This window comes from Rhinatrema bivittatum, chromosome 13 (genome assembly GCF_901001135.1).
Source record: "Rhinatrema bivittatum chromosome 13, aRhiBiv1.1, whole genome shotgun sequence".
Lineage (NCBI taxonomy): Eukaryota > Metazoa > Chordata > Amphibia > Gymnophiona > Rhinatrematidae > Rhinatrema > Rhinatrema bivittatum.
In genome coordinates, this window is record NC_042627.1 from 1,165,126 (window position 1) to 1,180,367 (window position 15,242).

The 15,242-nt window shown below is 47.4% G+C and overlaps 1 protein-coding gene across 8 annotated transcripts in view; it reads left to right on the top strand.

The window, feature by feature from the left end:
* ZFP91 (ZFP91 zinc finger protein) overlaps positions 1–15,242 on the top strand; it is a 151,947-nt gene that overhangs the window by 100,484 nt on the left and 36,221 nt on the right. For all 8 annotated transcript variants that reach the window (XM_029574761.1, XM_029574752.1, XM_029574756.1 and 5 more), the window contains one exon: positions 313–427. In XM_029574761.1, the coding sequence (XP_029430621.1) occupies positions 313–427 (115 nt within the window). The remainder of the gene's footprint in view (positions 1–312; positions 428–15,242) is intronic.

Sequence of the window (15,242 nt, forward strand, 5' to 3'; positions counted from 1 at the left end):
GTCCAACCTTTGGTTTAAACTGTTGCATGCATTTTACAGTGTTTACACTACTATCTCTATTACACGGATTTAGATTTTTATATGAGATAGTTTGTTACTCGGTGGTTTGATCTGTGTAGATCAGGAAAACATCCTCCTACTTTCATGCATTTTAACTTGTATTTTTCAGACTGCAAAATATTTAAAAAAATGTAAATTGTGAAAAAACATTTACAGAGCACTGTAGCACAGTCATGTGAATTGCATGTGATTCCATTGACCTTCTATCATTGATTAATATTAAGGAAAGTAATTTCATTTTGTCTTTCTCAGCATCACATCAAATACCAGCATCTGCTGAAGAAGAAGTATGTGTGTCCACACCCTTCTTGTGGGCGACTTTTTCGTCTTCAGAAGCAGCTGTTGCGGCATGCCAAGCACCACACAGGTAAGGGCGCTAGACCTCTAAATTTAAACAGCAGTAGTTTCATAAGCTAGGAGACAATAAAAAACTGATTTAAAAAAAACAAGGCTCCAGGAACTAATGAAATTTATCCAAAAGTGCTACGAGACGTTAGCAAAGTATTTTCATAGACTGCACTTAGTGTTTCAGGAATGAAAGAAGGGTAAGTTCCTTAGGATTAATGAACATCACATTTAAAGGATAACTTATTCATTTAAAAACAGCATAAATTGTGCTAGTTTTCAAAACAAATATATGCGCACAAGTCCGCTTTGAAAATTGTCTGAAATAATATGCATAAAGTTACATTTACTCTCTACTTGTGTTAATTTATGTGCAGATTTTTTAATAAAAGTATGTACAAAATAGGGTAAAACCCATACTTTTATGCGCACAAACCACTGGCAATTTTATAACTCCATTTAACACCCATAAAGGTCATAGCACTGAATCAACTATGCTGGCTCTTGCGAACAATGTTAGATTAAGGGATGACAATGGGGACAATGAGAGCTGCTTTAGCACCATTAATCACAGCCAGCTTCTTGACTAAGAGAGATTGGGCTCATTGATGCAGCATTAAGCCGGTTCGGTTCTTATTTAGCCAACTGCTCCTTTCAAGTTAAATGGAATTCACAGCTTTCAGACCCCATGCATCTTCCCCAAGATGTCTCCGAAGGTTCTGTTCTGTCTTCCCTTTTTAATATTTTTCTATCTCCACTGACTACTCTTATCTAGAATTGTGAGTGTAGGCCTTCGATCTATGTTGATGACTTTCAATTAACTGCCTTCAATCTGTGAACTTGGCTGCTCATGATAATTGTCTAGATCAGGTAGCTCATAGGCTCTGCTCATAAACTCAAAGTAAATCCAGTAAAATGAGAGGCAATGTGGATTTAGCTGGAAGGTCTCTCTTCCAACTATATCACTTATTCCATGTATGTACCCAGATCAGTCCAGACTCTTGGGGGTTTTGCCTCCCTGCCAGTAGATGGAGACAGAGAAAGTTTCACTGACACTGTACATAATCCAGTGCGCTACCTGCAGTCCCTCAGTATTTCTCTGTCTCCAGCAAATAGTAGATGGTGCAAAACCTGCAATTCTGCAGTCAGGAGACTTTGGATTTATGAGCCTTCTTCCCAGGGGGTTTTTGGTTTCTAGTGGGTCCTTCCCTGTCTGGTCGAGGTGGATGAACTGAGGGTTGGTGACCCATTTGTACGCTCACTTCTTTCTTCCATGGGGTGTAAACCTGGTGGTCCAGATCCCTCCCCTTCACGAGGCTGCTGAGGCAGCTATAGGCGCAGGGTGGCTGGTTTTTTTTAAGTCTTTCCCTTTTTTAATTTGGCTGATTTTTCTTTTTTTTTTTCTGCTAGCAGCTCTGTGTTCCATTCTAGGGAGGAGGTATTGTAAATTTGGTAAAGTTTTGAAGCAAAAAATGTCTGGCTTTTTTCTGATCTGCATGCGGCCTGCACTCCTAAAAGCTGAACTTCTGCACCAAAGGAAAGTATTGGTTTCTGTGTATCTTTATTTGTTCTCATAGAGTAAAAAAAAAGAACAAGGAACTAGTAGAGGAATCTGTGCAGCAGCGAGGTTCTGGGGGGGGTAAACTACCTTAACAGCTCTGGGAGCTCAGCAATGAGGTTTTTCAGCAGTTTATCTGCCTGCGGAGGAAACCAGGTGCTGGTTCCATGGCGCTGAGGGACTGTTCCCCTGCTTCCCATTGAAGCGCTGGTGGTGCCGTGGGTGCGGGGAGGAACAGCCTGTGCGTGCAGCAAAAGTCCGGATCAAGCATGACCACATCAGTAGAGAATAAGCCTTGTGGTGACTAGGTCTAGCGCTGAGACTTTCCCCGTCAGCACAGAAACAGCGGCCATTTTCGATTCCCTAGAAGTGTTGGCAGGAGAGGCAGTGGAATAATACCCTCCTCAACTATTGCCAGCAGTTCACTGTCCCGCAGAAATGCAGAGAGGCACTTGCACGAGGAGGAGTTAGAGGTCTTCTGCTGGTTTTAATTTGCTTATGCACAAAGCATGTTTAGCGAGATGCTGGCTCGTGGCTCCAGTCTCCATGGATTCTCGCCAGTCAAGAAACCTGAGCTGTTGAGAAGCTCGTAAGGCCCATGATTTTCGGTGCCGGATTTTAAACAGATCTGGGCCTAAAAACGCTGAAGGTGCAGGCAGGCTTTACTTAGTCATGTAGTAGGCCATTGCAGAGGTTTTTTTCTCGTGTGTGCATTCTCACCGTGTTGTGTGTATGGCCACGGCCTAGATTTGAGCAAGTATGTCTGCGACCTAGACTTGAGCGCATATTTCCATAGGTATTTGTGCACGTATATGCGTGGGTACTTGTGCAAGTAAGGCTGTGACCTCGACTGGCGGGCGTATATGCACGGGTACTTGTGCGCGTGAGGCCGTGACCCAGACTGGAGCGCATATTTGCGCATGTACTTGTGTGCATGCAATCTCAACTTAGTCTTACACACATATTTGCATGCATGCTGGAGGGGTGAGCATGTACACCCAGGTGGCATTGTTATGCGCACAGGAGGAAGCCTAGAGCCAAAGTTCAGGAGAGCTAGGCGCCAGGGATAAACAGGTCCAAGCTATCTGTCAGGCTTGCTGTGTGATAGCAATTCAGGCCTCACTCTCTCTCCGTTTGTGTCAGTGCTGTTTAGATGCTCAAAGCGATTTGACTATTACAGCTTTTGCTTATGTTGGGACATCCCCTCAGCCTATGGTGTCTCTGTTGGGGGAGTGGAGTGGGAGGCGAGGCAATCGTCAGTTTTTCTCCCTTGTTCCCAAGGGCAGAAGCTTCCCCAAGAGAGGCTGGAGAAAGCAAGGTTTGTTATAGATCCATCCTCCTCCTGGGTGAAATGTATCCAGGGCCTGCAGACCTTTCTGCAGGGGTGCCCGGCAATGCTTGGGCCTCCCATTTGTCAGTCACGGTGTGCAAATGCTGCAGGGAGGCTGTCCCTGGTGGTGGTCAAAGGGGTGTGTGGATCATGAGACATCAGAGGATTACTACGGGAACTTGGCTTTCTCAATTCTAGAGGGAGAAATTGCATATGATTGTGAGCCGCTTTGGACTCTGCTCTGAATTTTCTTTTTTTTTTATCTCAGAGATGACTTACTGAGTTTCTTGGCTCAGACCTTGAACACGCTCGGCATGGTCCGAGTGTTGGCTCAGACCCTGAACACGCTTAGTGTAGCCGGAGGTCAATTTTAAGTTAAGCATCCTGTTTCTTTTCTCCCTGGATCCAATTCAAGAGATATTGGATTTAAAGAAGGTAAATGCAGCTCTCAAGGCTCCCTGTTTTCACATGGAAACTCTTGAGGTCCAACTCTGAGGTCTGTCATAGCGGTTGTACACAAGGGAGAGTTCTTGGCGTCTCTCGCCTTGATAGAGGCATATCTGAACATAACCATCAGGCTGGAGCACCAGAGATTCCTGAGGTTCATGGTCCTAAGGGAACATTTTCAGTTTCAAGCCCTTCTCTTCGGCTGGTGACAGCTCCACATACCTTGGTGGGGGCAGTCGTATTGCAAAAGGGTGTTGGTGTATCTGGATGACTGGCTTATACATGTGAAATCAAATGACCTTTCGACAATCAGTATAAAAAGGTACTAATGCGCTTGAAGTCTCTAAAATGGGTGGTGAACCTAGCAACGAGCCATTTAGTCCTTTTACAAATTCTGGAGTTTCTTGGAGCTCAATTCAATATACTAGCAGGGAGAGTGTTTCTCACGGAGAGAGATTGTGGAAATTGCAGAGTCAGATTAGGCTTCTGCTAGAGCTTTCGGTGCCCAAGGTCTGGGACTATTTACAAGTATGGGTTCTATGGCATCAAAATTAGAATTAAATCATTGGACGTTTGCAGATATGTGGCCTCTGCAGGGGACTCTTCCCCCGCTGGATTCTGTTATGGGAAGAGTTGCATCTTCCCCCATCCATTAGAGGGGGGAGCTAAAGATAGTCTTTTGTGGTGCTTACTCACACCAGTCTCGGGCGTGGTGCGGAATTGGAGATTCTGAATTGGATAATAGTCACCACCGATGCAAGCCTCTCTGGATGGAGGGCGGTGTGGCAAGATCAGTTGGCGCAGGGTCAGTGGTCTAAGCAGGAGGCCTCTTGAACTATCAATTGGTTAGAGATGAGAGCGGTGCATTTCGCGTTGCTTGCCTGTCTGCCAAGGTTACGCAGCCTTCCACTAAGAATCCTATCAGACAATGCGATGGCGGTGGAGCCAAGAATCAGGCAGCGGCTCGAGATGCCCAGGAGTTGATTCTCTGGGCAGAACAGCACTTGGAGCGGCTGGCAGTGTCTCTCATCGCCGGAGTGAACTAAGTTCAGGTGGATTTTAACAGTCTGAGAAAGTTAGACCCCAGGGAATGGGAGCTGTTGGCGGCAGCAATGTGTCTCATTCATGGAAGATGGGGATATCCCGACCAAAAAGAACACCAAGGCATCACGGTTTTACAGCCGCTGAACAAAACACGATTCAAAGGAATCGGAGCTCTGGTGCTGCTGTGGACTTGAGGAATTCTTCTTTGTCTTCCTTCCTGTGGCCTCTGGTAGACGAGGGATTACAGCGGATAGAGAAATATCCAGGCAACGTGATTCTGGTAGATCCAAAGTGGCCACATCGACCATGCTTCCCAGATCTGATCAACATGGCCATAGATGGGCCCCTGAGGTTTGGACATCTGTCGCCTGTTTTCCACCAGGGCCCAATATTTTTGGGGCAGGCAGCTCACTTCTATCTCACATCTTCACTTCTGAGAGGAGATAACTGAGTTAAAGGGGATATTCCAAAGCAGTTATTGCCACCTTCCATATCCTTGATGTCTGTGTGAATTTGGAGTATCTTCGAGTCCTGGTCTGCTGTTGTCGGAGTGCAGCCTTGTCTGTTCAGGCTATGGTGTCTCATATTTTGACTTTTCTACAGAAAGGTTCTGGTTAAGGGACTGGTCTTTAACTCGCCGAATGTCCAGGTAGCGACATTGGGTTGTCTCCGAGTTAAGGGTGCAAGGGTATCCTGTCCGTACATCCGGATGTTCTATGGTTCCTTCAGGGAGCTAAGAACTTGTGTCCTCAGGTGCGGAACATTTGTCCATTTTGGAATCTGAATCTAGTCCTTAGAGGATTGTGTAAGGCTCAGTTTGAACCACTAAAGAGAGCTACAGTTAAGGACTTGAGTCTTAAGTGTTTTTCTTGATGGCTATTTGTTTAGCCAGGAGAATTTGAGATGATCTACCATCAGAGCCCTCTCCCCCAGATGAAAGACGACGCTCTCCACCAGAAGATCTTTTATTAATTTCATCAAGGAAATGTCTGAAACCATTCCCTTTCAGCTTCAGACTGAAGAGGACTCTAAGAACAAGATGCTGGAAGTACTCCAATTTCTAGATCTACTAAGGAAGTCATGTCTATACCTATCCATGAAATCCTGCTTGATCTCCTGAAGAGAAACTGGGAACACCCATGTTTGGTTCCACCTGTCAACCGCAAGACAGATGCCACCTATCTGGAGCAGTCAGCTCTGGATTCCAAAAGCCACAATTGGATCATCACTCTGTGGTTGTTGAATCAGCCCAGAAAAAGGCACGACGTTCAAAACCTCATTCCTCCATACCTCCAGGGAAGGAACAAAAATCCCTGGATACTTTTGGCAGGCATGTCTTCCATGGCTCAATGCTCATATCTCGCATTGCCTCTTACCAGTTATACATGACGCAGTATAACAGAGACCTTTTTAAAAGGATCCAGGACTTCTCTGATTCTTTACCAGAGCAACTCCAGACTCAACTTTATACTCTGGCTCAGAAAGGTCTAGATGCTGGAAAGCACAAGGTCCGCACTGCATATGATATCTTTGACTCTGCCTCTAGAGTGTTTGCAGCGGGAATTAGTGCAAGAAAATGGGCCTGGCTCAAATCCTTGGACTTAAGACCAGAAGTCCAAGACAGGTTAGCAGATCTACCCTGTGTGGGCGATAATCTCTTTGGGGAAAAGATCCGAGAGACTGTGGCGCAGTTGAAGGATCACCATGAAACGCTGCGCCAGCTTTCTTCTGTGCCGTCTGAGTTTCCTTCCGCCCCTAAGAGAACTTTCAGACGTGACACTAAGCGGCTGACCTTCAAGCCAAGGAAATTTTTATCCTCTGGCTTCTAGAGGACGCCCTTCCAGACCTTACCAAAAAGGTCAATCCAGGCAGACTCTGCCTCAAAAACCTCAGCCAGTTTCTCAGCCTGGACCAGCGTCAGGGTTTTGACTCCTTCCTAGAGAGTGTAAGCCAACCTCCTCTTCCATCCATACCGGTCGGTGGTCAGCTCTGCCACTTCAACAGCGCTTGGCATACAGTCACCACAGACCAGTGGGTACTTGCAGAAGTCACTCAGGGTTACCACCTAAATTTCCTGACTGTTCCAGCAGACTCTCCACCTTGGCTGACGTGAGGGACGTCTGAGCACTCTCCCTTGCTTGAACAGGAGGTCTCATCCCTTCTCAAATCCAGAGCAATAGAACCAGTGCCCCTCTCCCAGCAGGGGAAGGGATTTTATTCCCGGTATTTTGTAATACCAAAAAAGTCAGGTGGCGTACGCCCGATACTGGACCTCTGCGTACTAAACACATTTTTGCACAGAGAAAAATCCAAAATGGTAACCTTGGGCTCTCTACTTCCTCTTCTACAAAGAGGAGATTGGCTATGCTCTCTAGATCTCCAAGACGCTTGCACACACATCTCAATTACTCCATCTCTTCGCAAGTACCTGCGATTCCTGGCCGGCCCTCGTCATTTCCAGTACCGTGTACTATCATTTGGCCTGGTGTCCACTCCACAAGTATTCACCAAGTGCCTGGTGGTAGTCGCAGCCTTCCTCAGGAATCAGGGTGTGCATGTCTATCCTTATCTCGATGATTGGTTGATAAGGGCTCTGACTCAGCAGGGCGCATTAACCTCCCTGCATCTCACTATCAACACCCTGATCTCCTTAGGGTTTCTGATCAACTATTCCAAATCCAAAATAGTTCCATCCCAAACCCTATCCTTTATAGGGGCCAGCCTAAATACTATACAAGCGAAAGCCTTCCTCCCCCAAGATTGCGCTTTCACCATAACATCTCTGGTGCATCAACTACAGACTCTAGTATCTTCAACTGCTCGTCACTTCCTCATACTGTTGGGTCACATGGCATCCTTGGTGTATGTCACTCCAATGGCTCGCCTAGCCATGAGAGTAATGCAGTGGACCTTAAAATGCCAGTGGATTCAAGCTTGTCAGCCAATGTCCAGCATTATCCAAGTTACCAAACAGCTCTGTCTGTCACTAGCCTGGTGGATGCACCACTCCCGTTGCACTCTCGTTCAAGGCCTTCCATTTCAGGCTCCAGATCCTCAAAATATCTTAACAGATGCATCCAACCTCGGGTGGGGTGCACATGTAGGCGACCTGCAGACTCAGGGAACCTGGTCTCCAGAGGAAGCCAAACATTAGATAAACTTCCTGGAGCTATGGGCGATCAGGTATGCCCTCAAGGTCTTTCAGGATTGCCTATCAAACAAAGCCACCCTGATTCAAACAGACAATCAGGTTGCGATGTAGTACATCAACAAACAAGGGGGAACGGACTCCTACCTCCTGTGTCAGGAAGCTGCACAGATATGGGCATGGCCCTTTTCCCGCTCGATATGCCTCAAAGCAACCTACTTGCCGGGAGTGGACAATGTGTTGGTGGACAAGCTGAGTCGCCCTTTCCATCCACACGAGTGGTCTCTCAACCCCATGGTAGCGGACACTATATTCCAATGTTGGGGTTACCTTCGAATAGACCTCTTTGCGTCGGTCCACAACAACAAAGTAGACAACTTCTGCTCTCTCGTTTGCAGTCACTACTCGCAACCAAGAGATGCCTTCGCCCTCTCCTGGGCCAGCGGTTTCCTTTATGCGTACCTTCCACTTCCTCTCATTTCAAAGACCTTCGTGAAGCTCCGGCAGGACAAGGGATTAATGATTCTGATAGCTCCCCACTGGCCACGCCAGGTGTGATTTCCAGTCCTCCAGGACCTATCAATACGACGACTCCTTCTAGGGAAGGATCCCCTTCTGATCACTCAGAATGAAAGGTATCTGTGTCACCCCAACCTCCAAGCTCTGTCTCAGACGGCCTGGATGTTGAAAGGTTAATACTCCCAACCTTTTAACCTTTCAGAGTCTGTATCCCAAGTCCTTGTGGCTTCACGAAAGCCTTCAACGAGAAGGTCTTATCGCTCTAAATGGAAGAGGTTTACGGTCTGGAGTACTTCCATGTCCATAGACCCCTTCACTTGTTCCATTGCGAGGTTCCTAGACTACCTCTGGTACCTGTCAGAGTTAGGCCTAAAAACTTACTCTTTCAGGGTGCATGTTAGTGCAGTGTCTGCATACCATAAGGGTATAGGAAATGTCTCAATTTCAACGCAACCCTTAGTATCACGTTTCATGAGAGGCTTGCTCCATTTAAAACCTCCACTGTGCCCTCCTGCCCCTGCTTGGGACCTTAATGCGGTTTTGGAACGGCTCATGAAACCTCCATTTGAGCCTCTCCACTATCTCACCTGGAAATTAGTTTTTCTTCTTGCGATCACGTCCGCTCGCAGAGTTAGTGTATTTATTTAAATTCTTTTAATATACCGATGCTCAAGACCAGGTCTTATCGTACCGGTTTACAATAAACTAGGGGGTAAACCAGTTAACACTGAAAGCGAAAGTTACATTACAACAGGGAATGTGGAACAAGGCTGATAGAAAAAAAGGGATAGATTAACAATTTCTAACTGGAGAGCTGGGCATGTAAGCAGAGAGTAATTGCTTATATGGTAAGAATTATATACAATTTACACAGTGGAGTCGATTAGACAAGTTATATGAGTTAGTTATATGAGTTATATTAGTTATATGACAAGTTATATGAGTTAGTGAATTACAGGCATTAGTTACCTACCCGCCTTGCCGAAGGTAGTGTCGGAATATCATATTAACCAATCTATTATCCTACCTACCTTTTTTCCCAGACCCCATTCACACCCAGGAGAACAGGTTCTGCATTCCTTGGACTGCAAACGTGCTCTAGCCTTCTATCTGGACTGCACGTCGGCCCACAGGAAATCCACTCAATTGTTTGTTTCTTTTGTTACCATCAAATTGGGAAATCCTGTGGGAAAGCAGACCCTCTCCTCCTGGTTGGCGGAATGCATTTCTTTTTGCTACCAGCAAGCAGGCATTCAGCTACAAGACCGTGTAAACGCACACTCGGCCAGGGCCATGGCGACATCAGTAGCGCACTGGCGGCTTGCTGATATTTGTAAGGCTGCTCTCTGGAGTTCTCTCCATACTTTTGCAGCCCATTATTGCTTAGATAAGGCTGGCACACAGGATTCAATCTTTGGCCAGTCCATTCTACACAACTTGTTTTCTGTTTAACTTCCCAACATCCTTCCACCTCAGGGTTCAGGATGCCCTCCTAACCAAATTTCCACCCCTGTTATTGTGCCTGTTGCACGTCTTTGGGTGCATTTGGTGCTTTGCTCAGGCATCTTCAGCTCGATACTCCACCCATATGTGAGGACTACCATCCTGCTTGTCCTGTGAGAAAGCAGAGTTGCTTACCTGTAACAGGTGTTCTCACAGGACATCAGGATGTTAGTCCTCACGAAACCCATCCGCCACCCCGTGGAGTTGGGTTCGTTTACATTTTCTTATTTTATTTTTTGCACGTAGTTTTACTATAACACGAGACTGAAGGGGAGACCCCTGCTGGATGCAGGGTCAGTGCATTGCTGGGCATGCCCAGTAGGTGCCAGTCAAAGTTCTAGAAACTTTGACAAAAGTGTTTTGTGATTGGGCTCCATCCTGATGTCACCCATATGTGAGGACTAACATCCTTAGCTCTCTCAGCCTCATGCACTCATGAATTCATGAATTCAAAAACAGCGTTTCTCCATTGAATCTCTTTTGAATCACAAAGAAGCTAAGTAACGTTTAAATCAAAATACTAACGAATGTTATAACAGATGGGACACTACTGGTGAAAGCATAAAGAAAAAAATCATTATTGGATCTATGATTAAAATGTGGCATTGAATAACTTTTGCTCACACACAATGAGCTTTATGCCTATATATGAGGCCCATTTATAATGAGATAAAAAATCCATAACACGGTGTTTTTCAGCACTATATTTAATTGGGACGTTTGGCCATTATTTTTTGACCATTTGATACGTGGCTAAAATCCCCTCATAAATTCTATAGAGAGAGTTATACATTCTTTGTAACATCACACAAGACAGATTTGAAGTCTGAGGTGAAAATTGCCTTCTATGATGAAGCCAACTCCCCCCACATTTCAGCAAGGCGTGTATCAACTGTAGAGAGGGCTACATTCCACCCACGGGGAATACTGGCACGTATCCAGACAGCTGCGAAGTGGGTCTTCTAAACTGCAGCTTCATACGTCAAGAGGCAGCACATCTGCCCTATATCTCTCAGGTTGAGGCCTTCAGTCGTAAAGACCACTGCTGCCACACGCCTGGCGTGACTGAGCAAGCGCCACTAGAGGGGATGCGCACAAGAAACCAACTGATCACCTGGTCGCCCAGGCAATCTCTTCGGGTACAAATCAAGGGAATCCGAAGCTTGGGTAATAAAAGCAGGATATAGTGATGCAATCCAGCCTTCGGGGGGGCATAACCATCAGAGGATACAACCAGCCGTGGCATAGGGGAAATCCACGTTTCTGTCACCCGGAATCGCCAAACACTACAACAGCAGCAGACGCAGAGTCACAATTGGGAGCACATCCCGTCCAACCGCGTGGAGTTGCGGTTCGAACCTCCCCCATATCCCCACGTCGTGCTAAAGTAATACCACTAAGAATATGGAGATGGAGTTGCAACTGGGGTTGCACCCTTAGAGAGCGGTAAGAATATATCCCTAGCTGGTAATCGCGGAAACAAGATCTCAAGAAGTCGAGGATGAGTGCGAGTCTTAAACAAGAAAAGAAGGCACAGTCTACAAACGACCTACCAGGAAGTAGTACGCATTACAATATATGCGGGGGGGGGGAGCCTGCTATATCATAGGGGGCTCACCTTCACCATCATAAATTAAACGCAAGTGGAATTCCGGGGATGTCCCCAGCCATAGGGGTACACCTGTCTCACCCGCCGGTCAACCAAGCTGACCGTCACGGAACAGGTCCCTTTCAGATTCATCGACTCCCTTCCCTGCCACATAGTGGGAGCTAGAAGGGACAGTGTTCATGTACCTGACCTTAGTGCAGATAATCCTAGAGGTACCAGGGTCGGAAAAGATTGTCAGGCAAGTAAGCCACGCATTCAAAACACGTCGAAGAGACAGCTGAGGGGGGATATGATAGAGGTCTTTAAGATCATGAGAGGTCTTGAACGAGTAGATGTGAATCGGTTATTTACCCTTTCAAATAATAGAAGGACTAGGGGACATTCCAATAAGTTAGCAAGTAGCACATTTAAGACTAATCGGAGAACATTTTTTTTTCACTCAACACACAATTAAGCTCTGGAATTTGTTGCCAGAGAATGTGGTTAGTGCAGTTAATGTAGCTGGGTTCAAAAAATGTTTGGATAAGTTCTTGGAGGAGAAGTCCATTAATGGCTATTAATCAAGTTTTCTTAGGGAATAGCCACTGCTGTTAATTGCATCAGTAGCATGGGATCTTCTTAGTGTTTGGGTAATTGCCAGGTTCTTGTGGCCAGGTTTGGCCTATATTGGAAACAGGATGCTGGACTTGATGGACCCTTGGTCTAACCCAGCATGGCAATTTTTTATACCTTTACTTGTCCATCAGGCGGGACTAGCAACAACATCCACTAGGTAGGCTCTTTGATTGCGCCCATCTGTTCCAGAATACCAACACCATGGGTCTTCAGCTGGTCCAGGAACAGCGGGGGCTGCTGCTCTTCGAGAATGTACAGTAGCCACAGACGGTACCTTTCCTGGGAAGTAGGCCCTCTGGTTGCCTTAGCATCAGCAAGGAGAATCGAGGAGCTGCAAGTGCTAACCCATTATTCACTATGTTGGAACTTGATCAGGACGGAATAGCTTAAGAACCTACCCCCATCCCCCTTTTCCTTCCGAAGACGGTATCACCATTCCATCCTAACCACAGTCGCTCTACTGATCCAGTCGAAGCCGCAGAGATCAGAGGAGGAAGGACGGCTTCACATATTTAACTGTAAATGCACGCACGCAGAGTAGGAGGTTTCTCAGCTTCATGCCTTACATCCAATGCTTGGACTACCCAGCTCCAAGAAACCCATATCAACTTGGATGCCACAGCAGCACATTGTTCTATTATATCAGAGCGGAGAGTTACCTGCATCGCCCAAAGCTCGCCAAGTAGAATGATGGCACAGCCGTCGTCCACCTGAATGAGCTACCTATCCATGGGTCATACCAGTTGCCACATGGTCATTGCTGCATACCTGCCCTCACACTACTGCCTTCACCGGAAAATGACTGCAATGTAGCTCTGGACCAAGCCATCTCTGGTGGGAACAGCTAAAAGAGAATGTCCGTGAACGGGTGACAGGTTGAGTGACCGGCATAGGAACAGTTAATTGCTAACTACTGTAAACCAATTTGATATGCTTGCATGAAAAGTCTGTATATAAAAATTATTAAATAAAATAAATTACCAGCGCTCTTGAGACTAGAGGACGCCCAACCTACTAGCTAGGGACTCCCCATATGTCATGGCTAATTTCATCTGCTTATCTGTGGAAAATAGCAAGTTTGCTTCCCGTAAACGGTGTTTTCTATGGATAGCAGGGTGAATTAGCCATGTTTAACCCTCCCGCCTCCCCAGACAGTCTCTAAACGGTAAAAATGCAAGCTTGGATAACAGACTGGAGCAGACAGAGGACCAAGTGGTTATATACCCAGGCAGGCACACGGTTCTCACAGGACAAGCAGGATGGTTGTCCTCACAAATGGGTGACATCGAGGATGGAGCCCACCACGGAAAAACTTCTGTCAAAGTTTAACAGAACTTTGACTGGCCCCTACTGGGCATGCCCAGCAAGGCACTGACCCTGCAGCCAGCAGGGGTCTCCCTTCAGTCTTCTTTTTTCCGCGCAGCAGTTGCCACGCGGTGAAAGGAGCTCTTCTTACCACGTTCCTGACAGGAATTCGGTTTTTCTTTCCGAAGAAAAATTTGCCCCTCAGGGGTCTCCCTTCGACAAATTTTTGTCACCTTTGCGGACTCCGGTAAGTTTTTTGCCGTTTTTCATCGACTGCCGTCGATTTTGGCCCTCGAGGCCTGTTGGCACTTACCGATCCCGCGGCTAAATTTGGCCCTAGGCCATGGCGACCGGGTTCCGTCGTTGTCCGGACTGTACCCGGACTATGTCAATCACAGACCCCCATAGGGTTTGTGTTTTGTGTTTGGGTAGTGAGCATGATGTCCTGACTTGCACCAAATGTGCCTTAATGACACCTAAGGGTCGCAAAGCCAGGATGGAGAAGATGGGGCTCCTCTTCCATGCACCCACCCCAACGCCATCGATAGCATCGACGTCATCGGAACCGGCACCGTCGAAGTTGCACCACCATCGTCAACCCTCCGGTGACCGTCCACCATCGATGACTTCTCGGCCGTCGACTCCTGTCCCCTCCCCGGATGGGCGAGGAGACCGAAAGGACAAGCATCGCCATCGACGGCACAAGTCTCGGCCTGTCGAGGATCCACAGTCATCGACCTCTGAACAAGCCGAGCCACCGACTAAGAGGCCTCGATCAGACTTGGCACTGTCCACGTCTCGTTCGCAGGCATCGAGGAAACCCTCACCCTCTCGGGGTGTGGGAGCTGTGATCCCACCGGTTACGGTGGTCCCTCCGGCTCTGCCTCAGCCTCCCTCTCCCGTCGAGCCGGGTATTGTTACCCCTGGTCTCCGGGCAGAACTGGACCGGCTGGTCCAGGAGGCCATCGAGAAAGCGATGCAAAGGTTCCAACCTCCACCGGCACCGATTCCGGCATCGACTCCGGCACCGACTCCGCCACCGAGGAGGGAACCGTCCACCGAGCCTCTGGTGGAAGTGCTAGCCCCGCTACTACACCGCATGGAGGCACTTGTACATGCCCTTCCATCGATGATTCCAGTAGCACCGACAGCGCCACCGTCTCCGACAGGATTCTCATCGGCAGGAGAAACACCGTTCCTGATTCCCCCTTCCGGGGTGGTCCCATCGGTGCCTTCTCGTATATCTCCACCGATTTATCCTTCGGCTCCATCGATTCCAAGACCGGCACCAATTCCATCGGCAGCACCGAAGCCCTCGATGCCATTCCCAGTACCGCTTGCAGCACCGGTTCCTTCAAGGTTTCCTTCGATGCCTTCGGATCCTCAACCAGGTCCGTCAGGGCTTCAACCCCCAAGTGATCCCTACGATACCTGGGGTGATGATACATCTTCTGACACAGATTTACCATCACCACCTTCTCCTACGGAGAGTAGAAAAAGATCTCCTCCAGAGGATCTCTCCTTTATTAATTTTAAGGAGATGTCAGAAATTGTACCTTTTCAGCTGCAATCTGAGACCGATGACAGACACCAGATGATGGAACTGCTCCAATTTTTGGATGCTCCAAAAATCATCGCTTCCATCCCCATTCACAGGTGTTTCTGGATCTCTTAAAGAAAAACTGGGAGTCTCCTTCATCTGTGTCACCAGTTAACAAGAAAGCTGACTCCACATACCTCGTCCAGTCAGCACCAGGCT